Source organism: Diceros bicornis, chromosome 22 (assembly GCF_020826845.1).
Source record: "Diceros bicornis minor isolate mBicDic1 chromosome 22, mDicBic1.mat.cur, whole genome shotgun sequence".
Lineage (NCBI taxonomy): Eukaryota > Metazoa > Chordata > Mammalia > Perissodactyla > Rhinocerotidae > Diceros > Diceros bicornis.
The window spans coordinates 21,257,379-21,284,202 of record NC_080761.1 but is presented as its reverse complement, the minus strand read 5'-3'; the positions used below and the strand labels follow the sequence as shown (position 1 = coordinate 21,284,202).

The 26,824-nt window shown below is 39.8% G+C and overlaps 1 protein-coding gene across 1 annotated transcript in view; it reads left to right on the top strand.

The window, feature by feature from the left end:
• The window catches only part of GDA (guanine deaminase), a 90,538-nt gene that overhangs the window by 45,402 nt on the left and 18,312 nt on the right, over nucleotides 1–26,824 (top strand). The window contains exons 2-8 of the mRNA XM_058565650.1: nucleotides 2,804–2,892; nucleotides 9,287–9,458; nucleotides 17,289–17,376; nucleotides 19,128–19,233; nucleotides 20,698–20,725; nucleotides 21,910–22,017; nucleotides 25,246–25,353. Coding sequence (XP_058421633.1) covers nucleotides 2,804–2,892; nucleotides 9,287–9,458; nucleotides 17,289–17,376; nucleotides 19,128–19,233; nucleotides 20,698–20,725; nucleotides 21,910–22,017; nucleotides 25,246–25,353 — 699 coding nt within the window. The remainder of the gene's footprint in view (nucleotides 1–2,803; nucleotides 2,893–9,286; nucleotides 9,459–17,288; nucleotides 17,377–19,127; nucleotides 19,234–20,697; nucleotides 20,726–21,909; nucleotides 22,018–25,245; nucleotides 25,354–26,824) is intronic.

Below are 26,824 nucleotides of genomic sequence, written 5' to 3'. Positions count from 1 at the left end.
CAAGCGGTGCGTTGGTGAGGGCCCGGGATCCGAACCTGGGCCGCCAGTAGCAGAGCGCGTGCACTTAACCGCTAAGCCATAGGGCCGGCCCCCTGCGTCTATATTATTAAACAACATTGGCTTGCAATTTCTCTCTTTGTTTGCGTATCTGTGTTTGTATATCTGTGTGCACTTTGTCAAGAGTTGGTATGAGGATTATGCTAGCTTCCTAGAAATAAAGTGTCCATTCTTTCTCCACGTTCTGGAGCTCTTTACCTAGTACAGACATTATCTGTTCTTTGTAAGTTGAAAAGAACTTTACTATGAAATTCTCCGAAAGTGGTCTGTCTAATATGATATGTTAAGCACTTGAAATGTGGCTAGTACAACTGAGGAACTGAATTTTTTTGTGTGAGGAAGATCAGCCCTGAGCTAACATCCATCACCAATCCTCCTCTTTTTGCTGAGGATGATTGGTCCTGGGCTAACATCCGTGCCTGTCTTCCTCTACTTTATGTGAGACAGCACCACAGCCTGGCTTAACAAGTGGTGCGTCATTGGGAGCCCGGGATCCGAACATGCGAACCCTGGGCCACCACAGCGTGCACACTTAACCACTGTGCCACCGAGCCGGCCCAGGAACTGAATTTTTAAATTCTTTATTTCTTATTTTTTTTTAATTTAATTTTTCATTTAAAAATTGATACTCATTTCAGTTTTGTAAAACTTTTAAGTGTTTTTGGAACAACCTGGGTATGTGAATCTACTTTTTGCAAATTATATAAAGTCTAAATATACAGATGAAGTATTTGTGGTGAAAATTTAGCGACCAGATTGGAATGTTCTCTAAATGCAAAACATATCCGGGATTTTAAAGATTAAGTACTAACAAAACTAAAATTACTAACTTTTATATTGATTTCATATATTAACATGATAATCTTTTATCATGGCTACCTATGTGGTTAAATAAAATATTTTATTAAAATTAATTTTACTTGGGGGCTGGCCTTGTGGCATAGCGGTTAAGTGCATGTGCTCCGCTGCTGGTGGCCCGGGTTCGGATCCCGGGCGTGCACCAGTGCACTGCCTATCAGGCCATGCTGTGGCGACGTCCCATATAAAGTAGAGGAAGATGGGCATGGATGTTAGCCCAGGGCCAGTCTTCCTCAGCAAAAAAAAAAGAGGAGGATTGGCGTGAATGTTAGCTCAGGGCTGATCTTCCTCACAAAAAAAAAAATTAGTTTTACCTTTTCCTTTTTACACTTTTAGTGTGGCTATTAGAAAATTTAAAATTATGTATATGGGTTGCATTCGTGACAGGCATTATATTTCTATTAGACAGCATGGTTCTGAACCATGAGCTTTCCTGAAAGGTTAGTAAAACTTCCTCAGTTTCTTCTAGAGTTGCTAGTTCATTCAGTTTTCTTGTCTGTCTAGAATAAATTTTGATTATATATATTTTCCTCAAAAACTGTTTATTTCAAATATATTTTCAAATATGTGAATGTAGTGCTTTACAAATATTATATTTATTTATTCATTTATTTATGGCTTTAATGGTAAATCAGCTCTCAGATATATTGATAAATTGTTTTTGTGATTTTTCACTAATTTTATATCTGCTTTGATATTTATTGATCCAAATATGTTTTTAGAATCATTGAATTTCTTTTCCTTATTTGTAAGAATTACATTTTTATTTTCTCTTCTGATAAAAAAAATCCCAGTTTTTTAAAAAGGGATATCATCAATGAAGAGAGAAGTCAATATTTATTTTATTTTATTTTCAGTTCCACAAACTATTTTTCCTGCAGTATATTGCCTTGCTTCTAATTAATTAGATACATTTTATCTACCAGTTTTACATTTCAGTATTTCACGTTCCATGAAACATTTATTCTCACAATATTGCATTTAAAAATGAAACAGGATATTTCCTGCATATATATTTCATTCTTCCTTGTCCTTTATTGCTCTGCAATTCATTTTTTATGGAGAAAACAATCTCACTGTACTTAAAAAAGAATCGACAATAGATATAATGTATCTAACATTTAACCTTGGTCCAGGGATGTGCTGACTTCTTGACTGAAATGATCCTATTTAGTCCTCACAATAGCCCTGTGAAGTACTTACTGGTGGTAGCCCCAGTTTGCAGATGGGGAAACCAGACTAAGAGAGATCAGAAGCCCCCTCCAAGGTTTCCAGCTGTTGCCCTCAGGCTCACAAGCCCCATGCCAGAGATCACTCTGTTACTGTCTCATACACAGTACTAGAAAAATACAGCAGAGCTCTTGATAGCAGATGTATAGCCTCAGAACGTCAACATAGTTCATGCCAAGATTCAATTGTCAGCAATTATTACATGCAATTATATTCGGTGTTAATAAATTGCCCCGTGATGTACTACTACTATCCTCTGCATTTGGATTTCCCATGACAGCCTGCAAAAATCTTACATTTTTCTGCAGTGGGGTACACTTTCTATAAACAATTGTTTCCTTTAATCATTTTTAGGGGGTGGGGAAAATAGATATCAATTAGCCATTTTTAGTACCCATACTTTCAAATTAGAATTTTTTAAGTCTTACTTAATCGATAGAATGGCAGAAAAGGAGAAATTTCCTGCAGTTTACTTCTTTGGGCAAGCAAAGGCAGACACCTGTCTTTTTGCCTCCAAACTGTATCCCATTTGGTATCAAATACCTTTTAAAATTAACTCAACTACAGTATAGTCTCTTTTAAAAAGATTTAGATATTTAATAACAACAAATGACCATGGTTCATTAATTCATGATTCTTTTCTTTCTTTTTTTTAAAGATAGTGTTTTTAGAAGAAGCATCCCAACAAGAAAAGCTGGCCAAAGAATGGGGCTTCAAGCCATGTGAAGTAAGAGAACTCAGCCACCAGTAAGTCTTAGCCAACTTCTTCTCTTTTACCATTAGCCAGTCTCCAATGATAAGAAACCTGCCTTGAGAGACAGAGAGACATTGGTTTGTTTGTTTTTGGAGGGGTGAGGTGGGAAGGAGTAGGTAAATATAGAACAGGAAGCTGTAGGACAGAAAGTTCAAGAACTGGAGGCTGCCATCATTCGTTTATTTATTCAGCAAATATTTGTCGAGCTTACTGTGTGCAAGAGCTGGGATGTGGAGGTGAATATGCTCTATAAAGTCTTTGCCCTCCCAGGGTTTACAGCCTGTGGAGAACAGTGTAAACAAGGGCACAGATACATAAGCACGGCAGTGGTGGTTGCGATACCTTCTGTAAGGGAAGTGATGAGGGCGCGTGATAGAAGCTGTGGGAGGGAGAGCAGGGAGATGTGGGAGCAGTAATTCTGATAGTGTGGTTGGGGAAGACCTATCTCCACAAGGGCATCTGAGCTGCAATTTTATGTTCCAACTACTTTTAGCTATTTTTAATGTTTGTGCAAAATGTGTTTCCTATGAATGGCCTATTTGTTTCATAGCCTGGTTGATTTGTTTTATAGAAATGGGAATGCTTTTTTTAAACTCAAAGATTTGATCTTGTGTTAGGCCAAGTGTGTTTCCACAGTCCATAAAAGTTCCAAGGTCAATCAAAATCATTTTCATTCTAAAAACATGTTTATAACTTGGGAAGTGACTTTAGAGTAACATACTGAGAACACTGCACCAGGAATTACAGCACCTGGCTTGGATCCTCATGCTAGAGCTTTGTGGCTGTTAGATGTACAGCAAGCCACCTTCCTTCTTGAGCTTGTCTCCTAGGCTGTTAGCAAAAGGATTGTCCTGTATCATGTGGACGCCTCGTCCCCTGCAGCAGATCTGTGAGTTGGGTTACCCCTAAGGCTTTGAGGCCGAGGGCCAGCCACCGTCCAGAGATATGGGGTGACTAGTCGTAAAGTTTTGTTGCACTTACATTTGTACTCATATCTCCTACCTCCTTCCCTCTCGCTGCTGCCTCTCTATGGGCTTGGAAGCATGCGGGCCATGGGCATGGAGATGAATGCAATGAGCCTAGAGATAATTCCAGATACTTCTGCTATTACTGTCTACTTCCTCTTGCTAGAGTTTCAGGAGAGTATAGGTTGAGGAACAACTGACATTTATAGTCACCTGCCTGTGTGCCTTAGGGATTAGAAGAAGGCTTGGGAGTGCACGCGATGGAGCGGGAGGGGGTGAGAGGATACTGGAGTGGCTGGCGGATGGGGAGACGGGTGAACACATCCATGGGTCTTTACATCCTCCTGTCCCTCTTTATGAGGCTGCTTTTGGAGTTAAATCCATCAAACAAGTGCATATTCTCAGGGACTTGTAAGTACTACACACAGAAAAGTGGTAAGATAAGAAAAAATTTAAACTTTGGTGGAAGACTGAAGTCTTTGAAGAAAATTCATATTTAAAATGCAAAGTAATTCTTAAACACATAGGATATATGAAGCTGAATTTCTTTGTTAGGATTAAAATACCACAGAAGACGATATCTCTGACAGTCTGTAATAGATTCAGTGTATCTTCAGGTCTATATCAGCATAATGTGGATTTTTTAAAAAAATAAACATTACAACTGGAGCATTCCGAGCAGTGCTTTGGTGGGAGTGGGTCAGATTGTGGCCATGGACCGTGGAGAGGTTGGCAGGGCCAAGATTAGGGTGAGGCGAGTGAGGCATTCCCCCTGGGCACAGAATTCAAGGGTGGTGCGAAGGGCAAAAAACTCAGTGATCAAGATAAGTAATAGTTTAACGAATATTTTTAAAAATCAAAATTAATGCAAAAAATCCATGATAAACAAAATACCAAAATTTTAAATACAGACGGGACGTTGTTGTTTGTTTAACACCCTTGCATTTTTGTGCAACAAAACAGTCATTTTCAAACAGCCCGGGGCTCCCAGGCCTGGGACCATCACACCCCCTGCAGGTTGGTTTGGTGAGGGTTGACACTGGTGTGTGAATAGATTGGGCAACTCAGACTTTTGTATACAGTCACGTGTTTTGATTGTAGGGCTTTAATTAATGTTTTCCACTTGGTTAAAAGATGGGTGGATGTTTTGATAAGTGTCTATAGGGGCACACTGTTCTTCTTCCTCAGGTTCTAATACAGCCTGGCCAGCATTGCGGGTTTAGAATATGAAGTTGACGGTTTTTATCTGGAGAAAGTCGAGATTTTCTAAGGGAATTAAGGAAAGTGCAAAGAGGAAGGCTGAAAAGCGGAAGGAGAAAGGAGCGCTTCTTCACCTTCTGCTGCTTCAGCCTCCAAGCCACATCTCTGCTTTGCCTGCACCTTGACTTCTGATGGCTACGATTTAGCTGCAAGTGATGTCTTGAATGGAGAACTGAGTCCTAACCCTGGCTGGGCCACTAATGAATAGCACGTCTGAAAATGAGCTTACCACCCAGAGCTTCCTTTCGCTCTCTCCGTAAAATGAATAGTTGGGCTCAGTGACCTCGAATCTCACGTGCAGTTCTGACAGTCCCCACTCTTGCCTGTGCCGATATCTGTCACAATCCTGGACTATAATTTTTGATTATGTGAATGTTCCTATTACTATGCCTTTCACAGTGCTTCCTGTTTCCTAAAAAGGATTGCTAGCTTTTCTGGACGGAAGTTACACTTCAGATGCAATAATTCCTTGCTCTTCTGTTGCCTCTGAAGACTTCGTAGCCTGAGTTATCGCCTTTGCTTCTTTCATCTCTGCTGCCTTTGGAACATACTCAGGTTTCTCCAACGTGGAAAACAAAAAGTGACTTTCGTTCTTCCCTACATTACCATTCTAACTGTCACCACCAAATAGTTGTTGCCCACTACTTCCCCTAACACCTCTTTCTTGTGCGTGGCTCTGTCCTCAGCACCTCAGACAGTAGGATAGTAACTAACACATACTAGAGACTCAGTAAGTACTTATATAATGAAGGCCTGAATCCATGTGAATTTGGGTGCCTCCCCAATCACTGCACAGAAATGAGGTTTCTGGGTCTTTCCTGAGGCCACTTGTCCTTGACTCTTGCAGTTTTTGACAGTGGTCACTGTCCTGTACTCCCTCCCTTCATTGCTCTCCTCAACGCTCTCTGTCCTGGGTCTCCCTCTATCCTCCTGACAATGACTCTTCCGAGATGGAGCAGGACCTTCTTCCTCAGTCTTACTCCTTAAGTGGAGGGTCCTGCTGAAGGTTTAGTTTTGTTCTTCCTTCCATAGAAATCTCTGGCACTGCCAATTTCTAGGACCAACTTCTAGAAGTAACAGAGGAGACTCTCAGATCTTAATCTCATCTGTAACTTTTGTGGCCTCTTATCCCACGTTTCCAATTGCTATTTGCAGACTTGGAGGTCATACTTTGACTGTAGGCTGAAGATGACATCAAACAGGCTTTCCTTCTGTCGTCTCTGTACTTTGCCACGTGTTCAGCCTCACAGGCTCAAAAATGTAGTCTCTTTGACTATTCCTCTCCTTTGCTTCCTAGAGCTAATAAAAGACCAAGTGCCTTCTCCTGTGTTCATCTGTTTCCTTTCTGTTCCCATCCCCGTAATCTTTGTTCAGAAATCTCACGCTGGAGAGATTGCAGGAGTCTCCCCACGTGTGCCTGCCGCCACCAGGTTCGTCTTCCTAACCCTTAGGTTCAGTGTGTCACAGTTCTGCAAAGAAAGTAAAAAACAAAGAAACAAATACCATTATGATCCGCTCCCTTTTGGCTACAGAATAACAAATACATGTTAATTCACTAACTGAATGTTCAAGACCTTTTCTAAAACAACTTTTTTTGTAGTTTTTAGGAAACATTTTTATATAGTAAAATGCATAGATCTTAGTTATATAATTTGATAAGGTTTGACAAATATAGATACCTATGTAACCAACACACCAATCAAGATATAAAACATTCCTATCATCCTAGAAAGTTCCTTTGTGCTCCTTCCAGCCCCTCACCGTTTGATTTCTATCACATAGATTACTTTTGACTGTTTTTGAACACTATTTAAATGGAATAACTCAATATATACTCTTTTATGTCTGAATTCATTTGACATAATGTTTTTGAGATTTATCTGTACTGTTGTGTGTATCAGTAGTTCATTCTTTTTCTTTGCTGAATAGTATTCCATTGTGTCATGTCAATATACCACAGTTTATTTTCCTATGGTATTTGGACTATTTCCAATTTGAGGCTAGTATGAATAAAGCTACTGTAAACATTCTTGTACAACCCTTTTTGTAAACATATGTTTTGTTTCACTTGGGTAAATCACTAAGACCCTTTCTATTTTGACCAGAGCTACCTCTCTCTTTCTTTCCACCTTTCCTTTCTGTCTCTCTCTCTCTCTGTCACACACACATGCACACACACACACAGATGCCCTCACTCTTCCCTAATTCCTCAACTAGATTATAATCTCTTTGAGGGCAAGAAGATGTCTTATTTCTCTTTGAACTCCCTATAAGGCTTAGCAGAGTTTCTTAAACATAGTAGGTGCTTGGGAAATATTATTTGATTGAACAATTCAACTACATGAAGAAATCACACTGCATCCCATTTTCTGCTGGTGGAGACAGTAAACGCCCCAAGGACTGAAATATTCTGCAGAGCTCAGTGACTGACACCTGAGAGGAATCCGTATTTCATCCTCCCTCTCTGCACCCTGCCCCCACTGTAGGCCCACATTGTAGGCCCTTCTTGCCGTACTTACAGGTTGTCATGCTCTTCATTTCCAGAGTGAATGAAGAATTCTGTCACACAGAGGGCAGTGACAAGGGTACTGAGTCTGCAGACGAACTACCTGGGTTTGAATCCAGGCTCCAGAGCTGACTAGTTGAATGATTACTTTTTTCAAGCTATTTAAATTTCCTGAGCTTCAGTTTACTCTTATGCAAATGGGGATAACAATACTACTTCATAAGTTTTTTGTGAGCGTTGCATCATCATCACAGCTAATATTTTTTGTTGGCTTTCCATTATCTAGCTCAATCCTCAATCCTCACAACAGCCCTATGGCACTACTACTATCTCCATTTTACATAAGGGGAAACTGAGTCACAGAGAGGTTAAATAACATGTTGAATAGCCCACTGCTGTTTTATGGTGGGGCCTGAACTCAAAATCAGGCAGTCTGAGTCAAGAATGTATATACTTAACCCTTATAATAAACTGCCTCCAACAAAGAATATGATGCACAGAAAACGCTGTGCCCGGTGCCCAGTACATGTACGTCTTCAGCAAACATCACCTGCTCTCACCATCATCATTATCATTATCACCACCCTTCCTAGTTCTCATTTTTTAAAAATAAAGCATATAAAGAAGATCATGGCTTTATTTGTCTTCCATTTAGGTAGTATACATTTGAATTGGTAGTGTAAGGGATTCTTTGTTATGTCAAATTTTAAGTTCAAGTTCCTTATGTATGTAAAATATAATTAATATCTACTTGAGGTGATGGTGCATACTATCTTTTAACAAATACCTGTTTGGATGAGATTAGACACTTAATAGACACAGTGAACTGGATTAGTTCTTTAGAAAAGCTTTAAGTATCTGTTAGCATTGGGCTGCCTCAATTCTGTGGGTAGTGTCTCTGAAAACTCTTAAGAACATCTTTCCAGGACTTCCTGTTATAAGAATTAACAGAAATGTGAAAATTAATTGGTGGATCAGAGTACCAGCAGGAGTGTTCAGAAGCACGAGGAGAATGGTGGTCATAGCTTTGCAATTGTATCTTCTCTTGACCATTTACACCACTCACCCACTGATACTCTTATCACCTAAGATTGCTGTCTCTAACCAGCCTCAGTTTCCTCTGGCTGCTGCCCCTACATCACATGGGAAAGGGCTAGATTGCTAGTTAGCTAAGGTCAAGATGACCATTAGGTCTAAAATGGTGGCCACTCTGTTTCTCGTCTTCAGTCACCCTTAGTTGCTGTGTGCACTTCCTCAGCATGGCTCTAGAAGTTTTGAAGACCTGCTGTCTCATCTTTGCTCTCTGTCCTGCAGCCCCAATTATGAGAACAAGGTCACAGGATGAAATCATAGCTTCTCTAATATCTTGTGCGACGACTGCTTTGCTTCTACTCAATGCTGTGCTTTTTTCTTCCTTCATCATCTTTTGTTAACTTCACAGCTGCCCTTGCAACTTAAGAGCTGTCTTCCTCCTAGCAGAGCTTTATTGTTATTTCCTGACCTCTAAATAATAGTATAATTTACAGTCGTCTGATTGCATCAGCTCTAAACCTGGGTGGGGTGATGATACATCATTCCAAGAGAAAATGTGATTTAAAGATATGGGAAATGACTACAGATGTTATTAAATTCTTTTCCTCTCATCTTCATTTCCAGTGAGTTCTTCATACCTGGGCTGGTTGATACGCACATCCATGCCCCTCAGTATTATTTTGCTGGGAGTAATGTAGACTTGCCACTTTTGGAGTGGCTGACCAAGTACACCTTTCCCACAGAACACAGATTCCGGAGCATCGACTTTGCTGAAGAAGTATATACCAGAGTTGTCGTAAGTATCCCGATTTTGAGTATTGGTGTATTATGTCTGGTCATCTATAGAAACATCCATTCCTTGAGGCAAATTTAGATTATAAAACTCAGGCAGTTAAGGCTAGAATGGACTATAGAGATTTTTTTATTTCTTTCACAAGCCAGGTAGGTTTGTGACCACCTCACCTTCACAGCTAGTCACTAGCAAAGACAGAACTTGAATCCAAATTCCTGAGTCCCCTGGGCTTCCATTACTCTCTTTTACTTATTGTGTTTTACTTTACTAAATTTGGGTTTAATGCATATGTGTGTTCTCTTACTCCTGCCAATCCACAATACTGTCCTGGGGACCATATGGAATAGCTGTGTAACCTTTGGAAAGTTCTGTGACTCATTTTCCCCATCTGTAAAAAAATAGAGATAATGATAGTACCTACTTCATATGATTATTATGATTATGATAATTAAGCAAGTTAGTAATAACGTGAGATTCTTAGAATAGTACTTGACACATGGTAAGTACTCTATGTTTTTGCTTTAAAAAAATACCCAAGGAAATTTCAAATTAAAATTTCAAATTACAGTTAGAAGGATGTCACATTATTTTGGTACCTTCGCAAGGAGGGAAAATAGGATCGCCCCCAATTGCAGGGCATGTGGAGATGTGATGAGCATGAGCACCACTAGAGGGAACTATGGAGCTAGTTCAGTCATTGAACAGCAGCTGCGGTTGTGTGCCCACCATGTATTGAAGGCTCTGAAAATGTCCTTCCTTCCACTCTCTCAAGAAAATTAGTTCCCTTCTTTTTACTCCAGCCCTGTGTCCACTCCACTCAGCAACCAGAAACAGCTTCTGCAGTTGAGAATTAAAGCCGCAAATAGCTTCTTATCTGACCACTACCTCCTGTCATTCAGCATACTTAGTCTGAAGATTCCTGCATTTTTGTTGGACCCATTGATGGGTTTTCTCCTAAAGCGATGGCTATGTGATGGTGACAATATTATAAGCCTTATACAGTGACTTAGCCATCCTGCCAGTTTCCCTGGTCTTGCGTCATTCAAGCCTTGAGGAGTAAAAGCAAGCTCTATCGTTTATACACTTTCTTCACTTAATTATAAATTCAGTGTAATTGTGGATCTTACATATTTAGCATGCATCCACATGACACCAGAGAAACTGAGAAGTGCTAAGGCTGTGTATGAAGTTGCTGGCACATTGTGTTAATGGATTGTGTTAACCACGCTAAATCTTTTTATTCTCAAAATTTATTTATACCTTGCATTGTTCTAAAAAGAGTTTGAGATGTTTTAAAATTACATAGTATACAACAGAAGAAAGTGAGTCACAAAATCACAGCAAAGGAAGAAAAGGGGGGAGGATAAATAAAATAAAACCAAGAAGTAAGTGTATGCCATGGGGGTCCATGCACTGGTTAGAATTTGTCACAAATTTAGCTTTAAGTATCTAACAGCTGACCCAGAGAGGGAAATCAATTTTGAAATTTACTCTGTATGTATGATAAAAAATAAAACATTTGTTAAGATAAAGCATATCTATTCTTCATACTGAAATTTAAGAAAATCAATCCCAATATTTCAATATAGTTACATGCTACGTTGACAAAATCTATATTTTCGAGGTGCTGTAGTATCAAAAAGTACTACGTCAGTCTTTTATGTTTAGAGAGAGTATTTAGAACTATCTATCCTCAGGCACTACTCCACAAATATTATTTCTTACATCAGAGATTTGTTTAAGTATTTGATGCCAAGGAGTACAAAATGGGTGTTATTTTCTACAAATGTTTGCAGTGTTTCTAGTTATGTTTCTGATTATGAGCGGGCCCACACACTTTAAGAGTTGGATGAGCAGAGGGTATGGTTAACCTCTGTTTAAGAAAGTTGAGATATGTTAACTACAACCTGTCCCTAGGCTGGAGACTGCCCATGGCAATGTAAAGGTGTATGAAGGCAGTACCCATGAATAGAACCAAGAATTTTTTTTATTTTCTCTCTGAGAAAACAGTCCTAGATCTATACTTCAACAAATGGGCAATCAAGACCCAAGAGTTTTGCACCATAGATTTTGATAGTGATCATTCAATCTGCAAATAATTTTAAGTATATATTAGCAAACATCTCCTGAGATTATTAAGAAAAAAATCCCAGTAAGTCAATCCTGGAATATCTCCCTGTAAACACTGCAAACTGGGTGAGGGATTGCAGTTTCAAACTGGACTGTAATGAACTAAAAAGACTAGAAAGTTCAGGAATCTATGTATTATATGACAGACATGGGACTGGAGAGTGAGGTTCCTGGTAAATGTGCCAAGACAAACTAGGTGCAAATATTCTCCTGGATAATAGAATGAATATGCTTACTCTACGGGGTTGTCAAAGATTCCACAGATGAATCCAGATAATTCCAAAGGAGTATCAGGTCATTAAAGTACAAAGTGAAAAGACAGGGAGTCAGGTCACTCATTTTCCCCTATTTTAGCTCATAACAATTGTCTGATCTGTTAAGGGGCCATTGCTACTGGCCTTGAAGATCATGGTTCATCTTAAGTTTGGAATCTACTTTGAGCTCAAAAAGCTTGGTCTTGGGGCCGGCCCGGTGGCGCAAGTGGTTAAGTGCGCGCGCTCCGCTGCGGCGGCCCGGGGTTCGCTGGTTCGGATCCCCGGCGCGCACCGACGCACTGCTTGGTAAGCCATGCTGTGGCGGCGTCCCATATAAAGTGGAGGAAGATAGGCACAGATGTTAGCCCAGGGCCGTCTTCCTCAGCAAAAAAAGAGGAGGATTGGCGGATGTTAGCTCAGGGCTGATCTCCTCACAAAAAAAAAAAAAAAGCTTGGTCTCAAGACCCTTCTTGTCAAGAATGGAAGGCTGAGGAAAGGTTGGGAAACACAGCCAACAGTTTCATGCTATTTCTGTATAAATGGGAAAAATATAAAATCATCATTATGGAAAAGCCCTTTCAAAAGCTTATGAGAAACTAGGGTGGAATGGGTTTGGAACATAAAATAGATGAAGAGGGAAGTAGCTGCAGTTTAGATGGCCTGTCTAGTAAGATTTTTAAGCCAAACTCTTATTTTTTTCAATTACATAAGTCACACACAGGTGGCTAGTTTGTTAAATAGGCTGAACTCGATGGGAACAAACAGGAGTAGCTTCGAGAATTCTTTTCTTCCTTCTTTCCCTCCTTTCCTTCGTCCCTTCCTTTTTTTCCCCCTCTGTGGGCTCTCCCTGTCCTGTCCCTCTGTGGGATCTCCCTGTCCTGTCCTTTAATTATAATTTGGGCAGATTCTAGAACTTTCTAGTCTTTCTAATTCCTTCCAGTCCATCCAGAAGCTTTTCTGGATGAGAAGCTTTTCTCCCCCTGACTCAGAGGAAGGACTCGCTGTTGTTGTCTATCTGGGTTGTAATTCCATTGTCCTCGTTGCTAAATAGCCGAAATTTTCCATTTTGATTTCATCGTCAAGCCTAGGTTTTAGGAAGATGTTTAAAATTTTGAGAATTTAGAGAATGTTAGATTACGCTTCTGTTTTAATTTTGAGTTTCATTTTATTCTGGTTAGTAAATGGAACTTGTGTGATTATTTTTCTTGGGAATTAGTTCACTGTTCTTTTATGACCTAACAAAAGGTCAATTTTTATTCTGTACACTTTTTTAAATACGATGTTTTCTCTGTCGAGATGACACTTTTATATCTCTATTAGATTAAGTTAAAAGTGTTAAACATTTTCTGTCATTTCCCTCTATCTTCTCCCATATAACAAGGCAAGAACCTTACATACTCTTCCCTTCTTCATGGTATGACCCCCCACCATGTCCTGTGTTATAGCATCTGAGATTTTAGTTCCAGTTAATTTTTTTCACCATCTATATTTAATTTAAAGTAAGTTTTAACTTTTAAATTTAATATCTTAAAATTTATCTTAATTTAATTCCAGTTTGTTATTTTTCAACATCTGCACTTAATTTAACAAAGAGCTTTACTTTTTCTTTTGCTATTTGGATCCCTTGTTTTGCTTTTAGATTCATTTTTCATTTTCTTGTAATATAGCTTCTGATAATTCTTTTAATAATTCTTTTTAATAATTCATTTGAAATGATACACATTTCAAATCTTCGAATTACCAAAAAGTGGTTTTACTTTGTTCTGACTCTTGAATGATCCGCTTTAGCTGTAGGGAGAATTCTATTTGAAATTATTTGCCCACCAGCATCCAGTGTGCTGATGTCAATCTGATTCTCATTCCTTTTTAGCTAATTTACTGGCCTACAGGATTTGTTTCATTCTTGGTGTTCTGAAATTTCACTTACAGATCTTTTTTTCAGTTCATTCTCTTTAATATATAGTTCTTTCAGTATGAGAACTCCTGTCTTCCATTGTGGGAAATAAATTTCTCTCTCTCACACAAATTCATTCTCTCTCTCTCTTTCTCTCTGTGTCGGTATATTCTTCCCTCCAATCTGCTCTTTCTTTTGGTAACTCCTGTTAGAAAAATGTTGACACTTCTGTATATCCTTTCGTGCTACATTCTTAGAGAATGCCGTGGCCCTTTCGTGCTACATTCTTAGAGAATGCCGGGGCCCAATTTTGCAAGTTATTAATTCACTCTTGTGTTATAATAGCCTGTTCCTCTTTCAAGGATACAGTGTCCCATCTTGTTCATTTAAGGATGATAATTTAGTTCATTTTATACCTCTTGTTGCTTTAGTAATTCTGCTTCTTCAGGTGTTCATTCAGCAGATATTTTCTGAGCACACACTAGGATCCAGGCACTTTTCTAGTTGCTGGAGTTGAATTGGATGCCTCTGTCATGGTATTAGCTTCTCTCCTGGATTTGTGGTTCGGATAGAGAGCTAGCCCACCCTTTTCTGGGGCTGACAGGCTCTAAACATCCTCCACTGGCAGCCAAACTTATTTTCTTTCACATGCAAAGTGTCTTAAAATTTGAAAAGATTGACATAAAAATCCAGATTTCCTTCTCTTGACCTTTGGGACTAGCTGATATCACTGGGCTCTCATTTGCTTTTTTTCAACAATTGGCTGAAGCTGAGTGGAGGCAGCTAAGATAGAGCTTGTTCTTCCTTATTATCTTAAGTCCAAACTACTTTGTTCCTGCAGACATTCGAGTTGCTAACCCAACCCCTGTTCTAGTCAAGAGAGCTCTCTTATTTCACAAATGAGGAAGCTGATGTTGAGGAAGTAATCTTTCTTAAGGTCACATGGCTCATAATATGCAAGAAGCAAGTGAGAACCCGGTCTGGAGGGTTTTCCTCTGCGTTTTATTTATTTATTTATTATTTATTTATTTTGTGAGGAGGACTAGCCCTGAGCAAACATCTGATGCCAATCCTCCCCTTTTTTCTTGAGGAAGAGTGGCCCTGGGCTAACATCCGTGCCCATCTTCCTCTACTGTATATGGGACGCCGCCACAGCATGGCTTACCAAGTGGTAAGTCGGTGCACGCCCAGGATCCGAACCGGTGAACCCCGGGCTGCGGCAGCAGAGCGCGCGCACTTAACCACTTGCGCCACTGGGCCGGCCCCTCCTCTGCATTTTAGAAAGCTTCTGCTGTGTCTGGGGGCTGGGAGCATAGGGGATATCTTTTGTACCTTCCTCTCGATTTTGCTGTGAACCTAGCTAACCTAAATTGTCCTAACAATAAAAAGAAGAAAAAAAAAAACTTCTACTAAAGACAGACCTCACTCAGGTCAACCAGTACTTTTTCCAAGTGCTCAGACAGATCAGGCAATATCAGCATCACTTTATTTCCTGAAATCTTCCCACTGCCTCCCATTCCCTGTTTCTCTCTGATCAGGATTCTCTAGCACTGCTGTAATCTGGGCGTTCCCCTCTCCCCTGGGTTTAATTCCAGTTTTCTGGATCCAGGAATTCCTTTTCTTTGCATCACTCTCTCATTTTGTTAGAACACATCTTCTAGGAGCTTCCAAAGGAGGGAAAAATTTTCAAGTCTTCGTATATCTCATTATATCTCTTTTCTACCTTCATACTTGACTGGTAATTTACCAGGGTATAAAATTCTACATTAAAAATAACTTTCCTCCAGAATTCTGAAGGCTTTGTTCCTCTGCTTTCAGCATCACTGGTGATAAATCCAGTGCCATTGTGATTCCTGTCGTGTGTCTGTGACTGCTTTTCTTTTCCTGGAAGCTTTTAGTATCTTCTCTTTACTTGTAGACTTAATATCTCACAATTGTGTGCCTTACTTTGGCTTCTGTTTTTCATTCACTGTGTTGAGCATTCTATGAGGATTTGCACTTTGGAGAATAGTATTATTTTTCAGATAATTTCACCCCCTCCATTTCCTGTGCTTAAAAAATTTTTTTAGAACTCTTATTCTAAATGTTGGACCTCCTAGATTGAGCATAGTTTTCTTATCTTTTCACCCCTGGCTTCCATGTTTTTTCCCTGAGAAATTCTCTTCTAATTTACCCTACAACCCTTCTATTGACTTCCAAATTTTATTGTTAATATTTTTACATTCAAAGAGCTCTTGTTCTCTGATTTTCCTAGAATTCTCTTCTTGTCTTTTGGATAAAATATCTTCTTTTATTTCTTTGAGAATGTTAATCACAGTTTTTTTTTAATCAAGCTTCCTTCTGACCCTATAGATTGCCTGTTTTCTCCAAGATTATTTTCCAGATTCTTCCTTCATTCCCTTCTCCTCTCTCTTATCGTAGCTTTCCTCCAGTGTCTATTGAACTTCAAATGTACATTCATATTTAAGTGTGATGCTCCAAGACACAGACTGGAAGATCCGGGTAGGGGTAGCACTTGTTGACTGGTGAACTTTAATTATAGGATGAGCCGTGAAGGAGTAAACGGCCTTTTCATTGTGGGCCCCAAATATCATTGTGGGACATCTTTCTTCTACAGCAGTTCATCTTCTCTAGGAAAGAGTCCTTCAGTCCTGCCAGGAGTAGTGGGAGTAGTACATGTGGTGTTTGGGGGAAGAAAAGCGAAGGTCCCAGAGGTCAGCTGGATACCCACTTAAACTTCTTCTTTTCAGTCCGTGCCTCACCTGGTCCTGTGGGGTTTGTACACTCTAAATACTACAAAGTTTTATTTAAATACGTTCTAAAAACCACTATGTAATTTCTACGAAGAGTGAATCTCTTCTGCAAAGCGCAGGTTAGGGGTGGTTGGCTGACTCCAACAGGGAGGAGCAAGGTCCTGTCGGAGTCTAATCATCTGTCTACAGACTTTTAGCCAATTCCCTGTAACAACCATGTGCGTCTCTCTCTCTCTCTCTCTCTCTCTTTCCAAGTGGCCCCTGGGTTCTCGTCCATGATTTTTGCTTCCAAGAAGATGTTGAAATGTTTCCTCTGCTCAAGTCTCTTCTCTTCTTATGCATTAATAAATTTTATACCCTTTTACTGTTATTTTGGTGGAAATTTGCTGAGAAAGGAAAACAGATACATGTGACCAATCTGCCGGGTTGAACTAGAAGTCTGGCTGGATAATTTTATCCTGTAAAAGATAGAAAAATTTCATTTATTCACTCCCAGATGCAATGAAGTTTGCATATCCTTAAACAATCCTAAAAAATAAAGAATTAGTTAGTATCACATTTTATGAATTCTGCGACACAGAACTGTGTGAATCTAGGATATCAAAAGTATCAACATCTCTTCCAGCTAACACTTTTGAAATATAAATACTTTTGACATTTACCTTAACTGTATTTCATATCAAATGGCATACCTTTATATAAAAGCATGTTAAAATTAAAAACTGGAATTTTATTTTCATCTGTATATGCCATGTGACTTTTCTGGGCTCAGGCGATTCATGGTTTTGTGATTTATTTTTAGAGGCGAACACTAAAGAATGGAACAACCACCGCTTGTTACTTTGGAACAATTCACACTGACTCATCTCTGCTCCTTGCAGAAATTACAGGTGAGGAGATGAAAGCCTGGTTTATGGGTGCATCAAGCAGACGGCCAGACAGGCCTGGCAATAACTGATACTTGTGAGCAGTCCTGCCTTTTAATTGCTAGAATTTGTGCATTGCATTGCTTGCAAGTAATTAGGTGTTTGCGTATCACTGTGGCCCTTGAATTTTTTTCTGTTGTCTAAGTAGTTTCATTATTTACTTTTTGCTTTTGGTTACAAAATGATGTGTATGGATCTGAATTTTGTGTATTAATTTAGGGCTTTTTGGAGCAGGTTTACTAATTCTAACAGTGGCAACAGTTTATTGTAATCAAGAGATATGTCTTGGCTGTGGGCGAGACTCAAAGTATTGTGCTAGATGCAGGGAACACAATGAAACAGAAAATAGTCTCTGCCCTCGAGGAACCAGATAGGCTTAATTGTTTAATAAGTACACACATTGATTAATAACTTTAGTGACAGATATAGTGCTCTTACTAGAAGCCTGATATTGTGAAAAGAACTCTACATGGATCATCTCAGCTCAGCTGCAAACAGCCTTTGAGGTAGTTTGTAATGTCCTCATGTTAAGGGTGGATAAACTGATGCTCAGAGAGGTTATGTAACATGCCCAGGTCACACAGCTCGTAAGCAGAGCTGAGACTGGATTTCGATGGATGGTTCCAAAACTCGTACCCAGCATGGTGCCTAGCACATAACAGGTGCTCAGTAAATACTGTTGACTGATGTGCTGGCGCTGCTGCTTGCTGGCTAAGGTAGTTTATGCCAAAGGCCTGAGGGGTGATGCTGAAAGTAAAGATTGCCGTTTTTGGAGGAGACAGAGCGAACTCAGCATTGGATCATCTGGGAAGATTTCATTAAAAGGGCCTTTAAATTGGGCTTTGAAGGGAAGGGGAGAAAGGAAAACGTCTTTCAGGCAGGAGAACTGGCATGGACAAAGGTATGGGGACAGGAATGTCCATGGTGGACACAGGAAGCAGGACACAGAGTAGCTGAACTAGAGGAGAGGATTCATTGCTTGGTGGGGCAGGAGAGGAGCTTGGGCAGATGGGGTGGTTCAGACTGTGGAGAGATTCAAATACACATCAAAGACTCAAAAAACGTTTTGAGCCAGATGAGGTAAGTGATGGAGGTGGTGTTTTAAGGAAGAGTAATCTAGTGGCCAGGTATTAAGATGAATTACAGGGGAGAGACAGAGGCAGAAAGGCTTCTCAAAGACTTATGACAAAGGTGGAGACATTGGAAAAACAAAAATTAACATTGCCCCATGTAGTTCAACTTTCCAGCTGAAATAGAACTCCTCTAGCTGCTCTGATGAGGACAAGGTTCTTTAGTGCTGAGAGCTGCTAATAGGACTAAGTAAAGTTCCCCACAGATAATAATATTGGTGTTGCTACAGTTAAGAATAGCGGCAGCATCTGTTGTGAGCCCTGTGTGCCAGACACTTTATATACATCATTGGGTGTATTCCTCATACCCCTGCACATAGCAGAGGTCACTAGGCACATACAAACAAATAATATCCTCTGTTCTGGGAGTAATCAGAGGAACAAGGCATCAATGGAAGAGGCTTTACTACATACAGAATTGAGTGGGGTTTTGTGTTGTTATTGTTCTTAAATGGTGTGATGATCTTTTACATTCTCACTTATGTTTTTATAATGATTTTAATTTAAAAACATTTTTAAAAGGCTCAGGAAAGGCACTATGTAGGAAAGAAACATGACTAGATTCTTTTTGTGTGTGCCTTACAGATAAATTTGGGCAGCGGGCGTTTGTGGGCAAAGTCTGCATGGATTTGAATGACGCTGTTCCAGAGTACAAGGAAACCACAGAGGAATCAATCAAGGAAACAGAGAGGTGTGTTCCTCTTGATTTGTCCCATGGGCGGTCCCTCAACTGCCCTGATGGAGTTGGAGGTGGAGAGAGGAAACCTCTCTGAACCGGGAGGGATGAGCACATATGTCACTGTGTGGGTTTGCCCAACTTTATGAAATTAACCTGGTCCTAAAAAAAAAATCATGGCATGTCAATACTCTTTTTGTATATGAAATGATATTTTAAAGCCCCTGGGAACTTGTTATAGGAGTCCCAGGGTAAATCCCTTTGTAAAGTGAAGTATTCTTTTTTAAAGTAAATGATTTACCCGTTCCCTCTCCTTTGTTATAGACCTGGGCTTCTCCTGTAGATTGGATTTGCTTTAAGTGTGTGTGGCCTGCTCATTAAATTATTTTGGGTTGTGGGTCATACTATTGCCTGAGATCGTGACTTTTTCTTATGTTCTTTTTATATTGCATTGGGATATTCCACTGATCCTATAAGTACTTTTTCTACATTTCTTTGATGGCTTTTCCATGGTGCCTTGAGGATTTGACAAGGAATTGTGTTGTATGACACGCAACATCCAAGACATATAGAAGAAAATTCTTTAGATTAAACCTTCCCCAAGACCAAACCTATCCCAATGCAAGTTTTAAAAGTCCAACTTTTCTCCATTCCCTAGGTCTCCGTGGCCTTAAGTGTGTCCCCTGAATAGGGGAGCTTCGGGGCTGCTACGTGCTCACAGAGAGAGGGAAGCACCACCTTCCTCTTAGCATTGGCCATATGCTCAGCTTTTCTATGAATCCATGTTTGTGGTCATAGTAAACCTTAACTCACATTTTATTCTGAAACAAAGGAATACCAGAAGGCAGGAAGCTATAGCTAGTAAGTATTTCCAGCCAGGGCAGAAATAGCCATTTCATAAGCCCCACAGATATCACCATCCCTGCAGGAATCATTGGTAAGATCACCACCCCTGTCACCACCCATTTCACAACCACCCCTGGCCTATTCCTTCTGTCTTACTCCAACATCCCTGCCCAGTAGGACCCTGCCTTTGGAGTAAATGATGTTACGTAAACAAGTAGCTTCCACTTTAGGGAAATTAAGAGTAGAGAGCCCCATGGCTTCTGAATACCTCCAGGTGCACAGGAGTCCAGGACTCTAATATCTGTGGAGCATAATATGTTGCAATATTCCCTCAAACAGAGCTTAAGCCAGTAGAAAGGCTTGAGTGCTGCGGGAATGCTCGTGAATAGCCCAGCTGATGTTAGATGATAAGATTGCGTTTCTCTGTGATTTTGCACTCCATCTCTCTGGCTGCAAATGAGAAGGCAGAGTAATTACCACTTGTTAATCTTTAATTAGTGGTAATGAAACATGTGCAGTGTTGGAAATGTTTGCATGGAAATGAGGACATGTAAGGATCCTGTTTCCACCCTTTTCAAAATTTGTTTGAAAATGCCTAAATTTTCTAACCTCCCATTCATTGCTTTATTTCAGATTCGTGTCAGAAATGCTCCAAAGGAATGTAAGTAAACTTGTTCCCAGTGTGTTTTGGGATTGCCTTTGTGTTGGTTGTAGGGTTCGTTATTAAGTTGTTTGGCAGAGATTAGTCTGTGTGCGTTTGGCTTATCCCATGGGTGCAGAAGTGTTTTCCTAGAATCTTAAATTGTTTTCACAAAGGACCCATCAACTCAGTTCAGTGAGGTCAGGCATTTTTTGCTTTCTCAGTGGTTTTCCCTCCCTCTCCTCTGGAAACTTCTAATTTCACAAGACTGGTCTCTGGGGAGGTGGGAGAGGGATTCATGGATGTGGACAGATTGGTGGCAACTGGAAGTTGTGGCACAGTTTGTTGGCTACATCAACATTGGCTCTGGCCTCATGTTCCCCCTGATCTGGTGATATCCACCCTGACGCCCCAGCCCTGGCTGCCTTGGTCCATCTGTGTGTGGCATGTCACATGGCCTGTACGCACTCAGCCAGGCACCCCCCCTTTGCAGCATCCCGGCGTCAGCGAGCCTATGAAGGCAGTGCTGTTTCCTGCCGCCACCTCAGCAGGCTGCTTCGTGGCTCCGTTGTGCAATCTCTTAGATTGGCAAGCCAGACCCATCCCTTACCATCTTTTAAGGTCTGACTGGAAACCATAGAAAACCTCAGAATTTCTTTCAATTTAAACTTGGGAGACCTAGGTGAACCTTTGTGGATCCTTATCCTCACCACCCCTCTATGAGTCCTCTCCTGCTCGGCCCCTCACCTCAGGTGACATCAGAGCCAATCCTGCAACTGAATAGTCCTCAGGGAGGCCATGGCCAGCACACCTCCCCAAGATAAAGAAAGGGGAATAGGCTACCACCTCACATGTAGTCTCCCCAGTGCTCTTCTTTAGAACTTCTCCATCTGCCTCCCGATTCTCTTCATAAAGACCACCCAGTGTGGGCCTCAGCGGAGCCTCCATGTGGATATGGAGCAGGGAGAGTCTACCATTTGGGGTGGGATCTTTTTCCATTGAACTGGGTGCTACAGAATACACTCTCCTTTGTCCTCAGCCACGAGCAGTTTCCATGAAACCCAGCACTTCCAGCCACTCTTAGAATGGGAGACTGTCCCCAAAAAAGATGTAAAATCATCTTCTTGTATGATATGCATTTAGGGGCATGCTACACATTCATTATATCCATAGTTTCCTTACCAACTGTTTTTGATTATTTCCAGTATTCTAGAGTGAAGCCCATAGTGACACCACGTTTTTCCCTTTCCTGCTCTGAGACTCTGATGAGTGAACTTGGAAACATCGCGAAGACCCATGATTTGCACATTCAGGTGGGCGTTTTTCTCCTGTTTGTGCCTCTGTCCAGCCTTGCAGAACTTCTCAGTACCCTAAATTCTGGCAGTAATCTCCAATTTCCTACTGAGATCTCCTAGAGTTACAGTATCATAGGACAGGAAGGGCCCTTTTGGAAGCCACCTAAATCCAATTCTTTAATTTTTCATTAAGAAACCTGAAGTTCCTTTTATCCTCAACCTTCTCTGATCTGGCTTTGAGAGGTGAGGACATCGTAAGTAACCAAGCAAGATCAATGATAAACTGGTTACCTATTCTCTGTAGAGAATTTAATGCATTTCTTTTCTACTTCTCTTTTATTTGATAGTTTCTCAGTGTTCTAGTCCTTCATTTTTGGAGGAACCACTTATAATTTGAAAAGCAAAAAGAGCCTAATTTCTACCTTACAAAAATGCATTTAAAAGCCCTTTTGTGCCGAGTTTCTTAATTTAAAATCAGGAACAAAAACGTATATCTTACTTTGTCATTAAGCAGTTGCAATGTAGAAATAAAACACTTTTTAAAGCTTCCAGCTGGGTTAAAATTGGGAGCTGGGAGCTCCTCTTCCCCCATCCAAGCATCATTACATAGTGCACTAAAATTTTCTCTCTTGTGAGTTGACTATCTTATAACAAAGGGCAAGTCAGGAGAAAGGCAACACATTGACTCTTTCCTTTTTGTAGGGTGGAAAGTGTTTTGTTTGTTTGTTTTTTAAAGATTTATCTTCTCAGGGCTCATTAACTGTTCTTATCTTTCTCCATTTTATTTTTGTGGTTGTGGCAGTTTTGATCTAATCCCACACAATTGTAGGGGAGGAAAACATTTTCCTTGGCCCTCTTAGGGTCTCCGGCTGGGTCTGAAAATTAAACTGATAAAGACAGATTTACAGGAGAAATGTATTAAATACAAGTTTTACGTCACAGGGAGCCTTTGTAAGGAAATGAAGACCCAAAGGAACAGTTAGACCTGAGTATTTTTATGCTCGATTTGATGGCGAGTGCACAGTGGTGGCAGACCATGGTAGGTGGGGGACTAGGAGGGAAGTGCAGTAAGTGGGAAGCTTAGCAAGTCCTGCTTATTAGGATTCTTCTGAGTGTCCTCTTGTGTGCAGATGTAAGGATGCTCCTTTCCTCCCAGTATAGGGCGGGCACGTCTCACAGGAGGGTTTTATGACCTGTTTCAGGGGAGAAGGGTAGGGAACATCAGCATGACCTTCCTGCTTCTGCTGTTTTCTCAGCCTCCTTCAGCTTAAAATATTCAATGTGCCAAGGTGCCATATTTTGAAATGGTGCATCCTGAACCCCATCAACACACAACAAAATCAAGTATATCCTCGCTGGGGGTGTATGTATGTGTGGATATGCGTTTACTCAAATTTATCAAAATGACACGAATCATCTGGTCGTCTTTTCTTCTCTTCTGACGTCCGTGCATTTCTTCAGTGTTCTGGATTTCCTCAAGGCCAAGTATAGAGCTCATCCTCTAGGTGGAATACTCTGGTTTTAGAACATTGTTCTTTTTCCTTTTATTTGTTTGGCTGTGCATACTCTTCCTCATGGAGACAGGGAAATGGCATTGCCATTCTTGGAAGTGGTGACTTGCTCATGAGTTATTTTCCATAATATATGCTCATCACTATTTGGTCTGAAATTATTTTTGTTTTAGGCTAGGGGTTGGAGTGGTCACACTAAAGTGTCATGTCTCAAAAACACTTTATGCTGTAGGGGAGGAAGAACTATTCCTCTACCCTCTAGGTCCTTCTGGCTGGTCTAAGAATTAAATTGACATGAGACAGATAACAGGAGAAAATCAAAGTTTAATAATATGTATACATGGGAGAAACCCAGGAAATCTGAGTAACTCACCAAAATGGCTGAAGCCACCACCTTAAATATCATCTTTAGTTAAAGATAAAGGAGGATGTTGGGGGTTGTGGTTTGGATTCCTTTGGCTATTTGGGGTCTTTTGTTGTTCCATATAAATTTTGGGATTCTTTGTCTATTTCTGTGAAAAATATCATTGGAACTTTGATAGATAGTGAGGGGTAGTGGTTTGGGACTTCAAAGAGGAGGAAAGCAATTTACGTGGAGATGGAAAAGCAAATGTTTGATAAACAGATGTTTGCTGGGCCATCTATAGACAATGTGACTGGAGAGAGAACTTTGATAAAAATGGGCCTAGCAAGATTCCTCCCAGTCTGCCACACCTAGAGTCATCTATGGTGATAGCTCCTTCCTGGGACAGGCCTTCCATCTTAAATTCTCTTAGGCAGTTAGGGGGAAGGTCAAAGTTTCTTTCTGAATCTTTTGTTCTTAAAAATAATCATGCCAGAGAGACACATTTTGGGGTCGCAAATTCTGACCCCCCACAATGCCCTCTCAGGTTTTGTGGTGCCCTGGAGAAAGGTTGGTGTGGGGGTCAGGACTCACTTGTTTTGCTTGCATGTGGATTCTTATGGGCTGTTTCTTAGTGACTAGTTCAGTTATTTTCAAACTGTTTTCTGCAGAAGAACTCATTCTGGAAGCCAGCAAAGGGAACAGAATGGAGACAGGGTCCCAGAGTCCCAACCCTGCTTCATCCTGAGAAGTAACTTATTAATGCCTATTATGTAGTGGATTTCTATGACTTTTTATATGAATAACATATCCAAAGCTAAAAGAATTTGGAAAATCGTTCATCTAGCCCAACCCTTTTATTTGAGAGATGAGAAAATGGCCCAAAGAAAAGAACTGGCTCGCCCAAAGACACATAACTAGGGTCAGAACTTAGGCTAGATTTCAGCTCTCTTTATTCAAATTCCAGTTTTCTTATGAGTGAACCATGCTGTGTGTCCTTTTGATGGCCACTGAACTCTTTTCTTAAACTCTCGACACCAGAAGAGACAGGTAATAACCAATAGCTAGGCTCCTGACTCTCTTCAAGGAGTATTTTTATTTTTATTTGTTCTTGCTATAGTTTGGAATTTCAAAAGACTTTGTTGGCAGACTATTACATGGGTTAGAGTTAGAACATTACATGTTCATAGCTTCTTTGTTGTATATATGTGACATTATATATATGATATATATAATTGTTTTAAGTAAAACACATGTACAATCTTCGTTGTCTTTCTGTGTGGTCCCTTATATAAGCAAGTAGAAACCATCCATATCATTTTGAGTTTGGAAATATAATTTTTAACGGTGTTTTACATTAAAAAATTGAAAATATTATTTCTTTTTTTGTAGAGCCATATAAGTGAAAATCGTGATGAAATGGAAGCTGTGAAAAACTTATATCCCAGTTATAAAAACTACACAGATGTGTATGACAAAAACAATCTTCTGACAAATAAGGTAAATTGCATATCATGACATAATCTGTGTAAAGTAGGGCATATTTATCTAGATTTTAAAATCTCGGTAATAATCTTCAGATTTCCATGGCATGCGTGCATTTCCCAAACTAGAGTAAAGCGCAGCATGTGCATATGTGTGTATATATAGTTACAAATGGGACTGAAGTTTCATCCTGGTAAATAAATCTGAAGGCCTCATTGAGGGTGTGGGAATGTCTTTTAGTCCAAGGACATTTTGTCAGCATCCGTTAGAATGTAAACGTGCATTTCTTTGAATTAGCAGATGCATTTCTAAGGATCCATTCTGTAAGGAATATGAATAGGGATATTAATTACATATGAAAGTTAAAAAATGGCTATCAGTGGGGGATTGTTTAGATTATAGAACATGCATGATTAGAATTTTGTCCTGCATTCACAAAGAATGAGATATACAGGCTTGCAAGGAAGAATGTCCAATATTGTTTGATGTATGTGTATATACGTGTGGGTGCATGCTCACTTAGGAAAAATTGCCTGGAAGACACACATTAAATGTTAAAAGTGATTCTTCCTGGGGGAGAAAACAGAAGGACTTTTTATTTTTTATTTTTAAACACTCTGAGATTGCTTTTTTAAAAAAATGAGTTTGTATTGTTTCTTATAATTAAACAATTTTAAGTTAATTAAAATTAATGTGAGTGAGGAGGGACCTCATTACAACGACATACCCCTTGGCCTGGGCCTTCGTGAAATGTACAAACTGCATGGAGAGTTTAGCTACTGCAGCAAATAAATTCTTAGGGACTATGTGAATGGAGATGTGAATCTGACTAATTTGAAAGGTTAATACTCTCCTAAATCTTGTAAATGCTACACCATAATTTTCATCCTCCTTTACATATATTTCCATATGATTAATAAATTAACTTTCAGTTTGCATGTTAATTTTATTTGCACAGAGATTGGGAAAATTTTATTTTAATAATAATTCTATGGTCACTGAACCATGCCTCCCAAAAGTGAAAGCTATTTAGATACAGGTTTTGTACTGAGGGAAAAAGAATTTTGAAAGAGTAAAGTCTTATTCATGAAAACCCACAAATATTACCAAGACTAAAAATTAAGAGAAGTTTTTATGTGTGCAGTGCCTCCCTTCTTGGATCGATTTTACCTTCTGAATTAATGCTTATAAGATATCACATTTCCTGATTTTTATGAAAATCAGGTAAATATAGGTGATAAAATAAAGTTTATTTGGTTATATGTGTCAAGACCATTGGTGCCTATATTTAATAACGAGCAGCAACAAAGAATAGCTCTTTGCAGGATCACTCCCATAGCTTCCATGTACTGAGAAAGGAAAGCTTGCTTCTAGAAAGTTCTGATTAGAATCGGAACGAGCACAGCTTCACCAGTTGCTCACCCTGTAGACTTAGAAAAGACAGTAACTTGGTTATTTTTTAAAGTGGAGATGAAGGAATCACAAT